This window comes from Hypomesus nipponensis, chromosome 2 (genome assembly GCF_054491055.1).
Source record: "Hypomesus nipponensis isolate SF chromosome 2, ASM5449105v1, whole genome shotgun sequence".
Taxonomy (NCBI): Eukaryota; Metazoa; Chordata; class Actinopteri; order Osmeriformes; family Osmeridae; genus Hypomesus; species Hypomesus nipponensis.
In genome coordinates, this window is record NC_140362.1 from 348,923 (window position 1) to 363,454 (window position 14,532).

Sequence of the window (14,532 nt, forward strand, 5' to 3'; positions counted from 1 at the left end):
ATGGTACTGTCTTATTTTCTTATTTATATTTTGACTAAACTTAACCCCGCCCCCCCCCCCTTTCGGGGGGATTGTCCTCCTTCTTGACCCTTTGTCCTCCTTTTTGGCCCCAGGTGTCCTCCTTTTCAGGGTCATGCTTCTGGTCACCCTAGTGTGGAAGGATGAGCTCACATACCAGGGCTCCAGACTGCAACCAAATGGTCGCATTTTGCGACCAGTTTTTGAGACAGTGCGAACATTTTTTACAAGCATTCGCGCATGTGCGACCTACACATTTTGAATTCATTGGGTGTGCACAATGTCAACACACGTTAGCAACAATGCATAGATACAACGTTCTAGTAAGACGGCGATATCAGCTTTCCTTCTGCATTAGTACCGTAGCTTAAAGTCTAGGAAAGTTTGGGCTATTTTTCGCTAGGTACCTATAAACCTAGCTAAAAGTCTTGGAAAGTTTAGGATATTTTTCGCTTGGTGCCTACGAACATGTCTTAATCTGCCAGACAAGTGGGTGCCCCTTCGTTCTTTTGGTGAGCAGTTTCACTAGCCCTTCTTAACCGGCGTCATGGAGCACTTGATGGCACTTCAGTACGGTGTTCATTTAAGGACATCCTCAGACTCAAACGAAAAGGCGTCAAGTCTCAGACCAAACAGGTTCAGTCTCAGAAAAACCTCTGTCATTCTCAGACAAAACGTCCTCAAACTAAACGCTGTCAGAAAACCTCTGTCATTCTCAGACCAAACGCTCTCAAACCAAACGCCATCGTTCTCAGACAGAACGCTCTCAAACCAAACGCCATCGTTCTCAGACAAAACGCCCTCAAACCAAACGCCATCGTTCTCAGACAAAACGCTCTCAAACCAAACGCCATCGTTCTCAGACAAAACGCTCTCAAACCAAACGCCATCGCCTCCTGCTGGTCTCCTGAGCCCTGATCGCTCCATCCCTCTTTTCTTGTGAAAAGTACTTAGCAGAAGCCTCAGTCACCATTTTAACAACCCTCTCATTACTGTGCGTGTGGCAAGGCCAGTTGAGCACCTCCGTTGGGGTGTTGAAGTTCTTTACCAGTGAGGTGTTTAGGGAGCAGGTAAGCGGTGGCTCTGACACACCTTCAGACCAGCTGATCAAGTCACCAATACTTGAAGCATCACAATGGATGTCAGGTGTCCTCCTGGTTCTGACAGAGGAGTCCCCCAGCTGAGTGTCTGGGTCCCCCTCTCCCCTCATGGCCAGGATTCTCTCCACCGCCTCAATCCTCTCCCTCTGATCCTCTGAGCACAGCATTGTTTGGAGTATGGCTTCACTGTTGGCATAACTAGATCCAGCACCTCCTTCCTCTGAGACTTGAGGCAGTCCAGTTGAAACCGGATGTGCCTAGGTCCTTCAATCCAGGAGTTCTTGACCTTTACATTGAACCAACATGGATAGTACACCCCAATGGTGAAATCAACAATAAATTGCAGATTCTTTAAGTTATTTCCTTTCAGTCTTTGCTTTGACACCCAGAGCCTAAGAAGTCTGTTTGCTGTGGTGAGCCAGCGGCTGTGGTTCACTGGTCCAATCTCCAACAGAGCCAACTTGGCAGGTAGCACTCCATTCCTGACTGCACAGACAATATTAAAGCCAAAGTGTTGATCAGTTGAGAGATCTTGAATGACCTTGTCTGGCAACTTGATCAGTGGAGGGCCAACAGAAATCAGGGTGAAGTTTGGATTCTGAAGTCTGTAGCAGAATCAAGGAGCTTTCCTATGGGCCCAGAAAATGTGTTGTCTGACATAATAGGGCCATCAAGATCAATAATGAGACGCGCAGGGGTAGTTCACCAGTGTGGAGGTTGCACACTAACCAGAGCAGTTTTCTTCCCAGGTGCAGCTCCAGCTTCCTCACTACTCCAGCATGTACACAAGTGTTGACATTTGTTGAGTCTCCTCCAATGGCCAACAAGGTCTTGTCAAACCCCCTTTCTTTTAGCCACCCAAACATGACCTTAGCAATCTGCTCAGCATGTGAATCCTGTTTAGTTGCTTTTTCTGGGGTAGGGTTAGGGTTATACTTATACTATACAACAACAAAAAAATCACTGCCTGATTCCAGACCTCCTTCAGCTTGGACATGATGGTCACCTTTTCAGAAAGAACAGGTGGTTTGAAAAGAGCATTAGCTTTGCTCCACTGCAAAACCAGACCAGGGTAGATGTCCCCCACCAGCCGGTCTACCCGGTAGTTCCTCCTGTCATCTCCACTTTGCTCCCTCAAGTAGATGCCATACTTTTGGATATCCCTTACAGTTGGCAGTTCAGACACCAACAGCTCCCGTCCTTTGCCAACTAAAGTACTCAAATGAGAACTTGATGTCTTCCTTGTTCTGACTTTAGCCATTTCTTCCACTAGTTTTAACTCAACACTGTAGTCTTGATCAATGACAACTCACTCCCTTCCCTACAGAACATAATGACAGACTGAAATCTCCACCAGAAAAGATGCTGGTATTGCTGTTACTATTTTGTGACTGAATTGGGTTTTAACTTTTGATTGCTTTGAAGATGATCACTTGTGTCTGGAAAAATTGACCAGACACAACAATGTGTGTGTGATTTAAGTGAAATAGCAACACAATTTCCTGAATCCCCATTTCACATTAGAAAATTCAACTTTTCTAAATGTAAAGGACAAATAAGATTTCTCACTTAATAAACCTCTTCAAACTACCATATTATTACTATTTTTGATAGCTAATAGCATTCTGATTCCAGAATGATCTGTTTCATTTGTGTACCATACATAGCGTAGTTTGGACGCCCCTGCAGTAAATCAACCTACTCATGGTCACCCTGCCTCCTAGTGGCCGAGCAGAGAAGCAGGGCTCAGCTCTATCTGCAGTGGACAAGGACACACAAACACACAAACATCATTTTAAAGTAGATTTATATATTTTACACAACTCCTTAAATATTTGAATAAAAAAGGCCTTGGTCCTTGTACATTCCTGGTGAGAATACAGAACCTCCCACTAACCTAACCCCACAGGCCCTTTACGCTCACCCTGATACAGAATTATATTTGAAGACGGATGCAGGTCTGGTTGAACCAAGTTTGTCATGTGGGTAACCAGGGTTGTCACAGGAACCAGGGATCAAACAAACCATTTTAAGAAATTAAATAAAATCAATAATAGATGAGGATGCTGTTAGCAGGCTGTCTGTGAGGCTGAGGTGTGGTGGTGGTGTTGCTGCTGCAGGCTCCGGAACACAGCCTGACGTCTGCAGGGTCCTGGTCGGCTCCTGTAGGTCCTGGTCAGCAGCTACAGGGATCCTGGGAGGAGCAGCTGCAGCAGGACTGCCACCAATACCAGGAGGCCCCCCAGGACCAGCAGCAGCCATAGCGGGAGGGACCCTGGGGAGAGACCAGGGTTTACTGATGCTTGATGTACAGTAGTCCAGCACAGCTTGTCGTCAGTAGCAGGTGTACAAGGTGTTGGGGCTGCAGGGCACCAGAACTCACGTCTGCTGCGGACAGTGTGCATCTGGCAGCGACTGTCCACCGCCACACTCAACATGGCGGCCTCGTGGTTGCCTCGCATCAGCTGGCCTTGAGCAGAGTCAGGCAGGAAGCACACATCTGTCACCACAATGCCATGAGAGTCCTTCACGTAGTACAGCTTCTGCTCTCACACACACACACACACACACACACACACACTTAATGGCAGGATAGATATGTTTTGCAAACCCTCAAAATCCAAAGCGCATGACCACTGCCGAGAGGTAGACAGATGAGAAGCCCGTCCAATTATTAGTTCCGGTCCAACCTTAATGATCGGCCATGTTTACTACAGTCCTGTGACGGCCATGGATTTCAGATTGATTTTATTTATTATCAAACCATTCATTATTGGTTGCTATTAGGATGTGAAGTTTCTGTCAGCAAATATGACCCCCAAAAATCTCAACAACATTACCTGCCTTTACAACCAATGTGGGATGGGTTTTGTTTTTTGAATGTGTATGTGCGCACACCTGGAGTGAGAAGGCAATGTAGACAGCCACAGATCCTGTCACAGTTCCCAGCCCTAAGTATGTTCCAGAGTCACTGTGAAGGAAACACAGCAACAACAACACTTAGGTTTAAAACACATCACAAACATCACAGATAAACAGGCTCATCCCAACTACTTCTCTGAGACTCCCTCCTCCCCCCCCTCACCTGATGGCCAGACAGGATATGACCTCGGTGCCGCAGGGGGCCACTAGCATAGGCAGGAAGTTGGATGCATCCCACTTGGTGAGGTAGCACGGTGGGGGCTTCCTGTCTCGCTTGTGAGGGATCTGGACGGTGTACAGCCTCCGGGCTTCCTCCTGGTCTTCCACCCGTCCGAACCTGCACCACAACACCACCATCACAACACCACCATCACAAAACCACCATCACAACACCACCATCACAACACCACCATCACAACACCACCATCACAAGACCACCATCACAACACCACCATCACAAAACCACCATCACAACACCACCATCACAACACCACCATCACAACACCACCATCACAAGACCACCATCACAAAACCACCATCACAACACCACAATCACAAGACCACCATCACAAGACCACCATCACAAGACCACCATCACAAGACCACCATCACAAGACCACCATCACAAAACCACCATCACCACAACACTACCACCACAGGGACACCACCACAACAACAAGTGATCAGGGGGCTGTTCCATAAAGCTAGTTTACCATTTAAGCCAGGCTTACGTCAAAGGCCTGGTATCTGTAGGGCTGTATGAGGGTACCTGCAGGCCTGGTATCTGTAGGGCTGTATGAGGGTACCTGCAGGCCTGGTATCTGTAGGGCTGTATGAGGGTACCTGCAGGCCTGGTATCTGTAGGGCTGTATGAGGGTACCTGCAGGCCTGGTATCTGTAGGGCTGTATGAGGGTACCTGCAGGCCTGGTATCTGTAGGGCTGTATGAGGGTACCTGCAGGCCTGGTATCTGTAGGGCTGTATGAGAGTACCTGCAGGCCTGGTATCTGTAGGGCTGTATGAGGGTACCGGCAGGCCTGGTATCTGTAGGGCTGTATGAGGGTACCTGCAGGCCTGGTATCTGTAGGGCTGTATGAGGGTACCTGCAGGCCTGGTATCTGTAGGGCTGTATGAGGGTACCTGCAGGCCTTTTATCTGTAGGGCTGTATGAGGGTACCTGCAGGCCTGGTATCTGTAGGTCCTTTCTGCCACCTGAGGCAGAGCTCTGCTCCAGTCTAGACTCATGTTTAGCTGCGTGCCACACCACAGGCTGCAGGCCAGGTCTCTGCCCACCGTCACCAGGTGCTGGAACACAAACATATGCATGCATATCACACACAATAAAATCCCACTGGCTACTTTAGAACGTTGAATGAAAGGCTTCTGCAATTTTATCTTCACTAATGTCCAACCTTGTTGTCTTCACTAATGTCCGACCAGGTTATCTTCACTACTGTCCTACCTTGTTGTCTTCACTACTGTCCTACCAGGTTATCTTCACTAATGTCCTACCTTGTTGTCTTCACTACTGTCCTACCAGGTTATCTTCACTAATGTCCTACCTTGTTGTCTTCACTAATGTCCAAGTCTTCTACCTCCCCCTCGTGGGCTTTGAAGTCATACTTCTCCTTCAGGGACGGATACTGTAGGAAGTACAGTCAGACAACAGTTTAACAAGAGATACTACTGTAGTACAGTCTTGTACCTGTCCCCTCCCGCTCCCCCCTCCCCCTCCCGCTCCCCCACAGCTGACCTCCCAGACTCGTATGTGCCCGTCCGTGCCCCCGACCAGCAGCAGACTGAGGTCTGGGCTGAACCTGACCACCTTCTGGAGGGGGTCCTGGGGGTTGAGATCAGACTGCACCTCTCCCACCCCCTCCACGCAGATCTGGGGCGTGTCCTCCTTGGTGTCCCCCCCCGCAGCCCCCTCTCTGGCCCCCCGCCCTGCTCTCCTCCTGGTGCCACCCTGCTCGCTGCTGCCCCCTGATGGACACATGGGGAACCACAGAAACATTTCAGCATTCTGAGCACTATTCAGCCCTTCTTACAGAGACCCTGCTGGGCTGCTGTTAGAAGACCCCCTGCTGGGCTGCCGCCCCTATTTACCCTCTGTGGCTGCAGCCTTGCGTCCCTCCTTCTCCTCCTTGCGTCTGAACCGCATGAGGCAGCAGCTACCGTCCTGCCCCGCAGCGATGACGTCGCCCCCAAGGGCCATGTTCATGGTGGCCCGCGTCTCTGTGTCGTGGGTGTGGAGCAGCGTGGCCGTGAACTGGCCCCCTGACATCCCCAAACCCAGGAAGTGCTGCAACAACAATAACTGGGTGATTCTTATCCCTACATAGGAGAATTAACAATCAGGGCATAAAGAATGTGTTCATTTAACATCTCTTGATCTGAAGTTAAATGCTCCACAACAGAGCTCTACCCATCCCAACAGAGCAATCAGATCAGAGCAACATAAAGGGCTCTTTATTACCAGAGCGTTCTTTATCCCCGTCTTCGAGGCACCTCCACCGCCCGCCGTGATTACCAACCCCGTTGTAGGATGTACTTTGACGGTATAGAGGGGGAAAGGGGCTCGGTACAAGTCTGGTACCTTCCGTCTACCCATGACTTAACGTTTGGTAGCTCGTTCTCCAATTCTAACTGCACTGTAGAAATAAGACCCACAAGACAAAACACAGACAAACTTAACAGAAACAAATGAACACCTTGCGATTAACATGATTCAGAACTGTAAGTGGAAGTTTGCCAATCGACGTCGGTGCGGATACAGCCCGTACGCTGACATGTCCATTATTAGCAGTGAGTAAACAAGGTATAAAGGACCTAAGTTGCTAGCTACTGCTGGCTGGCTAACTTCATTAGCTAAATAACGGAATGATCCTACAATTGTTTTGTCTTGAAACTGGGTGTACAGAAGCTTGCAATATTCTCATGTAACACAACCATTATACACGCGATAACTGCATAAACAGAAGTGAGATCCACTGCCATGTTGGAGCCCAGATGGCTCAGTTACACCAAAGCGCATAGGCATTACAGCCCTACAGAAGATCAGCTGTACTAGCTATGTGCTTCTCCAGCTTCCTACTGCTAGCAGCCGTATCCGCGTTTTAGATGGCAAGCTTGCTAGCCTAGAGTTACCTGTAGGAATTGCTCCGTTTTGTCTTCTGTTGTAGTTGTGTTAGCTACCTAGCTAATAACATTATGAACTGTTAATGTGTGCACACAATTAAAGTAGCTGAAACCCAAGTGTCAAAGCTATCTGACATTACTTCCTTCCCCAGCCTACACGTCAGCTGCACAAGCGTCAGCTCAACGTAATTACGTCACTCCGTCAAAAAAAGGTCCATTCGACATCAACTGCGGCAGAGATATCTAACCTAGAGAGAACCATAGACATAGTAAAGAACAGGTTTACTGGAATATTGAACGTTTGCCATTTTATCTGCTCTCTCACTTCAGATTTTCTTTACCTGCAATATAGGCAGTCAACATACTTGTTGTTTCTTGTTCTGGTAGTTAGCATTGTTATGCTAATATATTCTCACTCAATCATTTATAAGTAGCCTATGCAACGCTGGTTTCCATTATTTCTTTCTCGATTTGCGATTGTTGTTTAACTCTTAGTACCCTACTTTGTTCTATATTTCATGTTGTCGTTATCTATTGTGTCACTCAATGCTAGGGTGTTGAGAAATACTGTAAAACGCAAAGCGTCATTTTTATTTGCCAAACAGCTTAAAACAGATTCGTGTTTTCATTCGGTTGCCAAAGAGGTCAATTTCTGGAGATCTCAGTGAGGTAATGATGTGAGGCTCTCATGGTTCTAAACGCTCTGCTGGAGTTATTACTCTAAAGAATAACTTAAGTGGAAGTATTTTGCACTCCGACTGTGACCCTTCTGGTCATGTTGTTTGTCTTGTTATCAACTGTATTCATCATTATTATTTCCAACATTTATGGTAACAATTCCAAACTTGAAAATGATCACTTATTGGAATCTTTCGGAAAGCGTATTGTCCACGCAAGTCCCCCAACGCGTTAATTATTGTAGGAGGGGACTTCAATAGCCTATTTCTATGAACTATTTTATTGATAGATGGCCTCCGGGACAGTCCACTTCTATGAATACGAGTTTGAGGCAGTTTATGGATAGGCTTGATATTATAGATATTTTGAGAGTAAAGTTTCCTTCTGACAAGTCTTTCACATGGAGTAATAAGGCTTGCTCCAGACAATCATGCACCGTGGTAAAGTTGGTTGGAAGTTCGATATTCAACAGATATGCGGACGCCCAGTAGTGAGCTAATTTAGCCGGGGTTTAACGCCGCTAAGACCACCGCTTAGCCCATGTGTTTGGCTGCCTAAACAACGCGTATGTTTAGGGACCATCAACAAATTACACATTTTAAATTTCAAAACTCTTTTCAACAACATGAATTAGGAATATAAAAATTATGTTTAACTATTCAAAATATATGCATAAACATTGCACGGCCTTTATTTTGTTCATTTTCATGTCAGGTTGTAACAAAATGTTTTTAATTCAAAATCAATCTTCAAACTTCAATAGCTTTTTGGTCATGTGACCTATCATCCTCAAATCTATTTCAGAGTTAATTGACCATGCATACATGTTGCACACCTTTAGTTTTTCATTTTCACCTCAAACAATTTTCAGTGAATTTCTGAAAGTTTGAAACTTCAATAGCTTTTTGATCATGTAACTTATTATCGTCAAATTAGTTCCAGAGTGTTCATTGACTATGTATACATGTTGCATGACCTTTAGTTTTTTCATTTTCACGTCAATTCTTTTTCAGTGAATTGTTTAGTATTTCAAACTTCAATAGCTTTTTGGTCATGTGACCTATCATCCTCAAATCTATTTCAGAGTGTTCACTGACTGTGCATACATGTTGCACAGCTTTTAGTTTTCTCATTTACACCTCACTTTTTTCAATGAATTTATTAGTATGTCAAACTTCAATAGAGTTTTGGTCATGTCACCCTCAAAGTCTTCACTGACTAGTTGAATGAAGACCCAATTAACACGATTCGTGTTTGTCATCTCAACTTTTTAACTTCTTTCTGGCACAGAAACAGCTGACCAGCTGACTCATCCCCTTGCGTTTTATTTACTGTAGCAAACCTACTGATTGAAGGTGTACGCTGACCTCCAGGAAAAGACCGTATCTAAACCCTTTGTTTAAAAACTGTTTCTTACCCAATGCGACATATAATTCCTTAATAATAATAATAATACATTTTATTTATATAGCGCTTTTCAAGGTACTCAAAGTCCCTGTACATGGTTAAAATAAACATAAAACAGGTACATCATATAAAATCCCAGCATTATTTACACATTAAAAGCAGATCTCAAAAAGGTGTGTTTTAACTAATGATTTAAAAGTTGACAGGTTGGTGCAGTCTCTGATGGGTTTGGGGAGTGAGTTCCAGAGGGAGGGAGCGGTGATGGAGAAAGCTCTGTCACCCCAGGAGTGGTGCTTGGTCCTGAGTGGGGAGGTTGGCATCAGAGGAACGGAGGGAGCGGGAGGGAGTGTGGTGGTGAAGCAGGTCGGTGAGGTAGCGGGGGGCCTGGTTGTTAAGGGCTTTGTGAGGGAGACACCTTACTTACACCTTACTCATGTGGACAAGACACTCAGCAGTGTATTTGTATGTTTTTAAATACTGTTTTTTTGTGTTGTCAATAATTTGGTGTTAAAAGTAAGCTATATATACGTAGCCTACTGTCTAAAACGGAGGTTGTCATGTAGTGTAGTGTGATTATTAATAGGACTAAGAAATCCACCCCTTTGTTACCAAGATATAACATGTTGAATAACTAAAGTAAATGATAATATTATCAATATGAATTACTATTTTAAAAGGCAGAAGATTCTTGTAATCAGTACAGAATACTGTATTTTTCGGATAAGGCTACACAACAACTAATGCTATGGAGCTTTTTTCTACTAAACTACAAGAATACACATCAAATACAAATACAAAAAGTAATGATATTCTATAGAAAAGGCTCGATGATAGGACACATAATCAGAGATATGACAAAAACAAGAACAATGCAATGCAAATGGTTAAGCCATTTTAGTGAGTGCTTGTTCCAACTGGACAACACTGATTGATAAAGCAAGGTAAAGCCAGGAGTCCAGTCTTGTGCAGTGTTGATGTCCTTGGTGTTCAGTTGACCCATGGGATAGCAGTTCATAGTTTGATACAGCAGACTCCAAAGAGCTGGATCTAGTGATCTGCTTTAACAGCAGGATCTGTACCTAGTTCGTGCTGTGTACAATTGTGCTGGTGCAAGTGGGCCATTGTATTCACTCATTCTTGACTGACTCTCTTGTGATGAGAGGGGGCAGTGGAGTAGGCCCACACAATCTCCATAGTAGTACAAGTAATTGTCAAAGATGCTTTACTGAAAATCAAAGTATCATTTGAAATTATATAATGAAATGAAAGTAGGCCTAAGTAAATAGTAACCGTTTAAGTATGTACAAAGTATGGACAATTTGTCACATTATCACATTATCTCCAGTGTACAGAGATACAATATTTAATAATTGTGTCTTAATACCAACCATTTAATCTCCCATTACAATAAAAGTTTATTTACTAGCTTATGCTTCTCTGAAACTCTGTTGATTACAATGACTGTGTCCAAAGCCGTCCTCGTACGTCCTTTTTCAACGTTCATTTGTTTGGTTTATGATCATCGTCGTTGTCGTCATAGCATGTGCACTAGCTCCACAGATGTATGTCTCTGGGCCATGGCATCTGACTAACAAGAAACATATTAAAAAGGGGAAGGGTGGGGACTTGTAAGAGAAATGATTAGGCTATCCCAGTGTCAGCATATAAAAAGAACCAATGCCGTCCCTGGTTCATGGGCCGGTCAATGGGCAAATTGTTATTCTTCTTATCACATTTTTATTTTACACCGGCCCAAAAGGGGCTTCAGCCAGCCAGGCATTTGCCCGGTATTACAAATGACCAGTCCAGGCCTATTTGACTTTACAATTGGCCTTTGGGTTTTACCCCTTACTCCACTTCATAGGAGTCGAAGAGTTTGGATATGTCACTGTCATTAACACAAATTGTGATTGGATGAGAGAAAGTCTCAGCCTCTACATGGACATGTGTGACTGAACTTTGTCAGCAGTTAAACAGGCCTTTGAAATATACAGATCACATGACCGAAAAGCTTTTGACGTTTCAAACATTCAGAAATTCATCTGCTATTGTGTGAGAAGAAAATCAGAATCAGAATTTGGTTTTATTCACCAAGAAAGTTTACACAAACACGGAATATACTGTGGCCGGAAAGTGCAAACAATAGACATATACGGATCTTCAATCAAAAAGTATAAAACTACAGTAGTCTAACTAATCCTAGGAAATAACAATTTAAAAATAAAACAATTTAAATTCTAAATGGTAAATTATAAATCAAAAATATATAAATAATAATAAGAATATGTATGGGTAATAGTGCAAATAAGGTGACTTGCGCATAGTGCTATCGGTGTCAGATGGAATAATAATAGATCATAGTTAAATGTCAGTGGGAGTCCTTGGCCTTGATGAAGAGGCCAGTAGAGGATGGAAAGAAGCTGATGTTGTGGCGTGAGGTTTTGGGCCTGATGGACCGCGGCCTTCTGCCGGAGGGGAGTGACTGAAACAGGGAGTGTCCAGGGTGGGAGGGGTCAGCCACAATCTTCCTCGCTCGCCTCAGGGTCCTCGAGGTGTGCAGGTCTTCCAGGGTAGGTAGATTGCAGCCAATCACCTTCTCAGCAGTGTGGATGATACGCTGCAGCCTGCTCTTGTCCTTGACAGTGGCAGCAGCGTACCAGATGGTGATGGAGGAGGTGAGGATGACTCAATGATGGCTGTGTAGAAGTGCACCATCATTGTCTTTGGCAGAATGAATTTCTTCAGCTGCCGTAGGAAGTGCTTTCTTGGTGAGGGAGCTGATGTTCAGTTCCTACTTGAGGTCCTGGGAAAGGATAGTGCCCAGGAAGTGGAAGGACTCCACAGTGTTGACTGGGGAGTCGCACAGGGTGATGGGGGTGAGTGGGGCTGTATTCTTCCTGAAGTCCATATCCACTGTCTTAAGACCATTGAGCTCTAAGTTGTTCTGGCTGCACCATGTCACCAGGTTGTAAACTTCCCAGCTGTAATCAGACTCGTCCCCGTCAGAGATGAGCCCAATGCGGGTGGTGTTGTTCACAAACTTCAAGAGTTTGACGGATGGATGACTGGAGGTGCAGCTGTTGCTGTACAGGGAGAAGAGCAGAGGGGAAAAGAACGCAGCCCTGAGGTGAGGTGGTGCTGATGGACCGGGAGTCAGAGACTTGTGTTCCCAGCTTAATGCTTCTTGTCAGACAGGAAGTCTGTGATCCACTTGCAGGTGGAGTTGGGCACGTTCAGCTGGGAGAGCTTGTCCTGATGCAGGGCTGGGATGATGGTATTGAAGGCAGAGCTGAAGTCCACAAACAGGATCCTGGTGTAGGATAATGGGGTGTCCAGGTGCTGTAGGGTGAAGTGGAGAGCCATGTTAACTACATCGTCCACAGACTTGTTGGCTCTGTAGGCAAACTGCAGGGGGTCCAGTAGGGGGTCTGTGATGGCTTTGAGGTGTGCCAGCACCAGGCCCTCGAAAGACTTCATTACCACAGACGTCAGGGCGACGGGTCTGTAGCCATTATGTCCTGTTGGCTTGGGCTTTTTGGGCACAGGGATGATGGTGGAGGACTTGAGACAGGCTATCACATGGCATGTCACCAGGGAGGTGTTGAAGATGGTGGTGAACACCGGAGACAACTGTTCAGCGCAGTGCTTGAGGGTGGCTGGAGAGACAGAGTCCAGCCCAGTTGCTTTGCGAGGGTTCTTCCACTTGGAAAGTCTGTTAACTTCTCCCTCCTGAATGGAGAGAGTTGTCACTGTGGTGGGGGGGGGGGGGGGGGGCTTCTTTGGTGGGGAGGTGCAGTTCAGTAGCCTGGCTGCCAGCCCAACTTAGCCCCGCCCACAAACAAATTTGGTTGGGAAGTTGGGTCTGGAGTTGCCTGGTCCTAACCAGACCCTCGTACATTTAATTTGTACAGAGGGTCTGGGTTCTCTCCATTGACAAACGTTAACTTCCTTGAAGGCGGGTCCTCTGTTGAAGTTTAAAACTATTGGATCCGCCCAGAGCCACTCTGATTTGCCATAACCAATCGGAAGCGTTCGCCTTAGCCAACTCCTTCACCACTACTGTAACGGAGCTAGCTGCCGTAGCTGGAAAATCAAACTTTTCCCGAACCCCGTGGGGAGGAGGGCCACAACATCATGGCCACCAACAAAACTCAGCAAGGAATGTTCTTGCTCTGGCTTTAACCTATGGATATTCGGCAGCGTTGCTGCCACAACCGCAGAATAGTTTCGCTCGCATCTTTCTCCGCCACCATTACTGAACTACTCAAACTAGTGCAGGACATTAACTTCATCATTCTCAGCCACTCCCTCTGTTCGCTGATTGGACCTACAAAAAATGTGTTTCTAGACTTCAGAGCCTAGCTCCCAGACCTATGTACAAAAGCAAAATCCAAATTGAGCGGAAATACGTAGGAGGGCAGAGCCAGGCTAGGTCTGGAGTAGCTCTGTTGCGGAAAAACTATATCTGAACAGGAGCTGTTCGGACCAATGAAATTGTCAGGGCAGGCTTTATACAATGATGGACAGATGATCAACAGTAACGTAATCAACCACGTCACCAAAGAGCGCTTGGGTTGAATTTGTTTTCAACAAACAACATATTACGTTGCTCTGATTGGTTGTAGGTATATCCAATTTAGCGAAGAGGCATTTTTTTCTGGGTTCGGTTGAAACACGCCCCATACTCACAACCCAACGGAGCGGTTTCAGACTCATATTATGACTAGAATTATGAGTTTGACAATGTCAGGCTATCCATTGCCCTTTTGACGGCTAAAACTCTGGTCAGCTGCGATAGCTTGTCCGAGTCAGCGACAGTAAATAAGGGGGGCGGGGCTTAGAATCTAATCTAGTGTGATTCTGTTTTATAAGGATTTTACTTTTTACCCCCCTCATTTTTCAAGGATAAGCAACACGGCTGGGTGCATCACAATGAAAATCAAATGGGAGCATTAAAAATACATTATCATTGTTGTCCTAGCAAAGACTGGCATGGTGTGGATTGGTCACATCGATAGGTGTGTTCGACTTCATGCTGCGCCGGCGGCGCCGACAGCAGCTGGCTGACTTGAAGCAGTGAATGCCATTGGCTGCTTCAAGTCAGCCGGCTGTCGGCACCGACTGCACTGTATGAAGTCGAATACACCTAATGTTTTTTACAAAAATAAAATAAATGATTTGCTCTCGGAAACACTTTAGGATGAGTCTGGAATCATAAATTGCACATCAGATTAACAGCCACACATCATTACCACGTTTATTGTAAAATA

General features: G+C 45.5%; 1 protein-coding gene across 2 annotated transcripts; it reads right to left on the bottom strand.

Annotated features, from left to right (window-relative positions):
* Window positions 1–2,908: 2,908 nt before the first annotated feature.
* preb (prolactin regulatory element binding) lies at window positions 2,909–7,349 on the bottom strand. 2 transcript variants are annotated; one of them, XM_084702152.1, is made up of 10 exons: window positions 7,187–7,349; window positions 6,516–6,690; window positions 6,146–6,341; window positions 5,793–6,022; window positions 5,602–5,682; window positions 5,217–5,344; window positions 4,204–4,377; window positions 4,017–4,089; window positions 3,502–3,661; window positions 2,909–3,393 (listed from the first exon to the last, which is right to left on the bottom strand). In XM_084702152.1, the coding sequence occupies exons 2-10, from the start codon at window positions 6,648–6,650 to the stop codon at window positions 3,302–3,304; spliced, it is 1,269 nt and encodes a 422-aa protein (XP_084558278.1). In that variant the 5' UTR covers window positions 6,651–6,690; window positions 7,187–7,349; the 3' UTR covers window positions 2,909–3,301. The 2 variants fall into 2 exon arrangements, with proteins under 2 accessions (XP_084558278.1, XP_084558279.1); XM_084702153.1 differs by lacking the exon at window positions 2,909–3,393 and having other exon boundaries at window positions 3,502–3,588.
* Between the last annotated feature and the right edge of the window lie 7,183 nt (window positions 7,350–14,532).

What these genes read in the sequence shown, in the direction of transcription:
- preb (XM_084702152.1), bottom strand. Translation starts at nt 6,650, where the DNA reads ATGGGTAGACGGAAGGTACCAGACTTGTACCGAGCCCCTTTCCCCCTC. An exon ending in ACATTAGTGAAGACAACAAG is followed by an intron (nt 5,345 to 5,601) that starts GTAGGACATTAG and finishes TTTGTGTTCCAG; the next exon opens with CACCTGGTGACGGTGGGCAG. An exon ending in GCACACTGTCCGCAGCAGAC is followed by an intron (nt 3,394 to 3,501) that starts GTGAGTTCTGGT and finishes GTCTCTCCCCAG; the next exon opens with GGTCCCTCCCGCTATGGCTG.